The sequence below is a fragment of the Ammospiza caudacuta genome, chromosome 1 (assembly GCF_027887145.1).
Source record: "Ammospiza caudacuta isolate bAmmCau1 chromosome 1, bAmmCau1.pri, whole genome shotgun sequence".
NCBI lineage: Eukaryota > Metazoa > Chordata > Aves > Passeriformes > Passerellidae > Ammospiza > Ammospiza caudacuta.
The window spans coordinates 17,586,014-17,592,013 of NC_080593.1; the positions used below are offsets into that span (position 1 = coordinate 17,586,014).

The 6,000-nt window shown below is 38.0% G+C and overlaps 1 protein-coding gene across 2 annotated transcripts in view; it reads right to left on the minus strand.

The window, feature by feature from the left end:
- The window catches only part of MYO3A (myosin IIIA), a 105,415-nt gene extending 100,026 nt beyond the window's left edge, over positions 1-5,389 (minus strand). For both annotated transcript variants that reach the window (XM_058812643.1, XM_058812645.1), the window contains exons 1-2: positions 5,222-5,389; positions 516-650 (exon numbers count right to left, since the gene is read on the minus strand). In XM_058812643.1, the coding sequence (XP_058668626.1) occupies positions 516-650; positions 5,222-5,389 (303 nt within the window). The remainder of the gene's footprint in view (positions 1-515; positions 651-5,221) is intronic.
- Between the last annotated feature and the right edge of the window lie 611 nt (positions 5,390-6,000).

The following is a 6,000-nucleotide window of genomic DNA, read 5'->3' on the forward strand; positions in this document are numbered from 1 at the left end:
ATTTGAGGAAAATTAAGTGCTCTTCTCCTGCTGCTGTCAACAGCATTTGGGCAGTAGCTGCTTTTATTGGCTTACTTATCTGTTTGTGCATTTACCTCTCACAGAAGAAAAATAATTCAGTTAAATAATTTTTATAATTTCATTTGGAAAAATAATCACCATACCATATTCTTTTACTGCTATGTCATATGTTAGTGATATTTAAAGAAATGCTTCTACAAGAAGATTCCCATGGCAAGCCTTTCACCAAAGAAATATTTTAGGTAGCAAATCCTGTAAGTTTATTAGAATTTATATCCTAATTCTGAAGGAACAGGACTATCAGTGTAATATCAAGATAAGGACACTGAAGAATTTAACCAGAACAGTAAAAAGACTAAACAACAGCATTTATCACTTTGCATGCAACTACTCTTGAAAAAAATTACAAAATTACTTGCATCTCATTCATTGAGTTTATACTAAACAATGGAATACCAACTAGAATAAATCTCCTTTTTTTCTGTATTATTTACCTCAAGAACTAGCCAAAGCTGGTCTCCATTTTTCACATCTTTCTTATAGTACATGCCGTAGAATTTGACTACATTGGGATGATCAGAGAGGGCTTTCAAAATGTTGTACTCAGCTTCAATTTCTTCATCAATATCCTAGTGTCACAAAGGAGAAATACATAGCAGTTAACAAATGAATAATGATAGCCATAAAAAAACCCAGAAACAAACCACAAAGTATTTTCTGTCAATTCAAATGTAGTTTGAAATGATACAAAGAAAAAAACCAAACAGAACACAAATATACCATTTATAGAACTACATAGCCTGGTTCTGTTTAGTGAATACAAATAAATTCTTTTTTAAAATTTCATTTTGTCTTTAGCAATTTTGACTAATGAACATGAGGGGTATGACAGAGCAGCCCTCAGGTCCTGGAGGACAAGTTGTCCATGAGCCAGCAGTGGGGGTCCAAGGAGGCTGATGGGATCCTGGGCTGTATTAGAAAAAGCATTGCCAACAGTTGAGGGAGGTGATCCTGCCCCTCTGCTCAGCCCTGGTGAGCCCAAAACAGGAATACTGTGTCCGGTTCTGGGTTCCTCAGTACAAGAAAGGCATGGAGCTAATGGAGTGGGTCCAGAGGAGAGCTATGAAGATGATGAAGGAGCTGGAGCACCTCTCTTATGAGGAAAGGCTGAGGGAGCTGGGCCTGTTCAGCTTCAAGAAAAGAAAAACTGAGAGGAACCTTAACAATCTCTACAAGTGTCTGAAGAAGGGTGTCAAGAATATGGATTTGGGCAATTCTCAGTGGTGCCAAGCAACAGGACAAGAGGCAATGGGTGGAACTGATGCACAGGAAGTTCCACCTGAAAATGAGAAATTCTTTATTGCATGGGTGACAGAACACTGGAACAGGTTGCCCAGAGAGGTTGAGGAGTGTCCCTCTCTAGAGAGATTCAAGAACCCTCCAGATATAATCCTGTGCCATGCACTCTAGCAAGACCCTGCTTGCACAGGGAGGTTAGATCATATGACCCCATCACTGGTCCCTTCCAACCTTAACTATTCTGTGATGCCAAGGCAAAGCCAGAGCAATCCACAAGCAGGTAGGTATGCATGTGCCTTGGGAAATTACATGTTCCGGCTTTAGTTTTAATGGTAACCCCAGCTAGAAATGCTGCAGCTGGGACTACCTCTCTGTCTCTTTGTGCATGAACAAGTACGACTGCAGCCACATCTGATTCATTTGTCATCCCACTTTCTAGAATTATCTGAGAATTCTTCTCATTTTCTGCTGTCATAGAAGCTGGTGACATCCATGGTCTCTCTGGGTTCTGCTACTGAACTATAATAATCATGGTTTTTTGTCACACTCCCATTACAGACCTTGGGTTTCTTAGTGAGGGAAATCCTTTTGGAGGTGAGATATGAGGACCAGTTTTGCCAGCAGATGCACTGGGAGCTGTGCAAATCCCTTCAGACCAAAAATGGACACAGGCATTGGCAGGCTTTAGCAGGCATTGGATGACTCAGGTAAACCTTTCCCACCTGTGCACTGGAATTGCTCATTGAGGGATGATGATTACACTGCATTTGAGTCATGCTGACAAAATATTCAATCCCTCTTGACAACAGATGAAAGCAAATATCTGCAGCCATTTTCCCCCCATTGTTTAGATCTCAAAAAAAAAAAGGTTAACACATTCATTTCAGACTTAAAACATTTTTAATACAATTTGCTATTTACAACTACACAAAAAGAAGTGAAAAATCCATTCTAGAAGAAGGCTCCCTTATGAACTGCACTATCCATATGAATGGATTTCCTATCAGTGAAAAGCTCTGCTCAGTGCCAAAAACCTGTCTCAGCAAAGCGAAACAGAAGTGACCATGACAGAGAAAGGGGATGTTCTGTATTCCCAATGAATGATGCTCCTTCTCATTCTGTTCAACACAACTGCCCCAAGAGCACTCTCCTCACTTGTTTCTTATACAGGTCTCCACTATCCTATTCAAGTTCCTCACAGGAGCCTTTTTCCTTGAGACCAGCTTGACTGTTCTCCAAGAACTTCCTCTGTCACCGGTATCATGAATCGCGCCATTAAACTTTCATTTTAAGATTACCAGGATAAGTCTTCTCACAAGAAAGGATTTTAGAGGTCTTGTTATGGGAACAATTGAAAAACAGAAGGAACTTTCCTCTTTCTGAAAAAGGAGAAACTCACTTTAAGGTAATTTTCCCCAGCACAACACAGAATACAGAAAAAAAATACAAGGAAGGCAGAAATAACCAAAGTACTGAAGGTGGCAGAGAATGGAAAGAGAAAGAAGCAGGGATGAAAAGAGAAAACACATCTGGCAAAAACAAAAGGAAGAAAAAAAATACAGTCAAAAGCCAAAAATTAAAAACAAAGCATACAATAGCTTTGACTACCTTGGGGAAATTGGAATAGAATTAGCCCACTATCCTACTGTGAATTCATAGAGGTTTCTGTCTCCTGAGGGGTACTCAGATTTTATGAGATTTTTACAATTATAAGGAGAAATTAAATGATAGAATATTCATTCTGTGCCTACCAAAAAGAAAAATATTCTTCAGTATTTTATAAATGAAAAAACTTAAACTGTATTAGAAATGGCAGACTGAAAATTTTCATCCTATATATAGGATAATTTGGCTAAGAGTTCTAAGGTACAATGGTATTTACTTATAGTCCTGAGGACAAGACTAAGCCTTCTCAGTTACATCTTCATTTCAACACCTTTGCATTCCTGTTTCAGTTTGAAAAAGCTGAGCTGTTACCCAGCAAAAAGAGTCTGTGCTCTAAAGGATTAAACATTAAAAGCTTATTTCAATCTTATATCACCCATGACAATGTAGGTTCCCAGTTTAATTTCAAAACATCAGTTAAACCAAACCATATTTCTTCTGCTTTGTTTCCTGTCTACCACTCAAGAGGCACAATTTTGAAATGATCTCCAAAGAAAAAGAATTGCAAAATGTAAAGAAGAAAATACATAAAGTATCTTTTCCTTTATTGCAATGGCTCCCTCTGCAGCCATTATTAATACTTCCAGTTTAAATAAAAAGAATTCATTTATTGCTTTCACTTTATTTCCAATACAGGATTGTCATTTTAGCAGTTACATGGAGGTAGAGCAGCTCCTCCAGACACCCTGGAGAGGACAAAGAAGAATAGTGTTCTTATAATAAAAGGGGTAAAACATGTAGTTAAGAGTCAAGTCTCAGAAGACTGATGTTGACTGCACTACTGCCAATTTTTCATTAAAATAAGGAACCTGTTTTCAGCAGTTATATATTTGCCCATCTTCAATTTCTTACATTGCATCTTTATCCATCCTATTTCTTCAATTTCCTTTACATTCTATTCCTTTTTCCTACTTAATCTATTTCTCTTTCCTCTAGCATCAGCTTTACTGTTTCTTTTTTCTTCCTATCACCATCCTTTAATCGTTTTCTGCAACCTCACAAGTGAACAGAACATTGAAAGTTTCACTGATTTCCTCAGGAACTCCTGCCATAGCCAGCTGCCACTTAAGAATCAATCCTGAACACTTCTGAAGCATAGGAAAGCAAAAGCATTTCCTGCCAAACAGGAATTTAGATGAACACCAATTGAAGGAAGTCATGCCTATTTATTGTAAGCACAAGAACCTTGTTTACAGAAAGCAACAGAGTCAAAAATAGTTTCCAATACATTTGAGCTCATCAAGATGCTTATCACTTGGCAAGTTATGTTTACTTTGGAAGAAGTTGTGGTATTGAATTGAGATGAGCACCCTTTTGTTGCTTTGAAAGCACGCTGAAATAAAAAAGCAGATCAGCAAGAAACACAGCAAAGATAATGGAAGACACTATGTTTTCACCATGTATTTCACAGACTTTTGTGTCTGTGGGATCATAACATGACACTGTGTGATGTGCAGAGGTAGAAGAGCCCTGTGTGGCTGTGCACCTCCACACCGGTAGGGTCCCCACAGCACGGCATTCCTGCCCAGAGGTCATGCCATGGAAGCCCACACCTTATAAACCTATACTGACAGTGCAGAAGATGAATTTAAAAGGGCCTCTGAATTAGGAACAGCTGCTTTCCGTGTTTTGGTCTTAAGAAAAGTCCCAAGCCATGCGCAGCACCACTGAAGTCAGTTGGGTGAGCCTCTACAAACCAGACTAGTGTTCTTCCTTAATTTTTGAGGATTAATCTGCCACCCAACAAATGTCAGTTATTGAAAACAAAACTGTGCTCTACAACTTCATAATTCCACCTCCCAGTTGCCTGGTGCTTTGTGTGTAGAGCTAATCACTTTGCATTTTCCATTTGAAAAGATGGATTCCTCTGTGAGACCTACTTATTTCTGGCACATTCTGAAAACACAGAATGAACAGAAACAATAAAATATTTTATTTTTGAGGTATCACTCATAGCATGTAACTCAGCTACACCTAAGTTATACACCTATTACACCTAAGTAACTTAGCTACACCTAAGAACTATACCTAAGTTTAGGTATATTTCTGACTTTTATTATAAGCAACCACTTCCAACATCACTTATGTTAAGAAAAATGCATTGATAGCTAGTCTGATACACAGCAGGCCGAAAAAGTTTATTTCAGTCATTTCTAATACAAATTATCTAAAAAGATTAAGAGGAAAAAAAAGACTACATAAACTCACAATTAACCAAGTAATTTAAGTAACTTACATGAACAGGATCCAAAATTTTGACTGCTGCTTTGCTGCCATTTTTCTTATTTAACACCTTGAAAACTTTTCCATAAGTTCCTTTGCCAATAGTCTCAATTATTTCCCAGGTGTCTGAAGGATCAGGAAAGCTATCAAATATTATTGTTTTCCCGGACAATGGAAGCATCTCAAATGATGGCTCCTAGGAAAAAGAGATATCAGTGTTCACTCAACAAATGGTTAACAGCAATTAGTTTACCAGAAATGGGAAGAGAAATACACACTCCAGCCTCAAACTCTAGAAATGTTTTTGCATATAGTGTGCATGCACAGATAGCATAATGAATAAGAACTGCTGCACTTGAATTTGCCTTCATTTGATATCATGTTGACTGCACAATATCAAATGCGCAGTATTTGGAATGTGCGGTCAACACAGTATCAAATGAAGGGAAATTCAAATGATAATTTGAACCAAAATCAAGTTTGAGTGAAGCCAGTTTCCCATGCACTTCAATGAATATATTTGTAACTCCCAGATCTTTGGAGGGAAAGGGGAATGAGGGTCAAGTTCATAAAATTCCAAAGGATTTAGGTCCATTACCAAGAATCAAGCAAGACGTGGAAAGAAACCCACACAAAACATCCTAAATAGTAGCATTAGGTTCATTCAAACTCTTACAGTGAACAATCACTTTTACAAGCCTACTCTTAGGATTTGAATTATGACATAGATCTCAAAAGGCCAAGCAGATCAAAGTGACAGATCTTTTCACAATGCTACAGTCTTCTGACAGT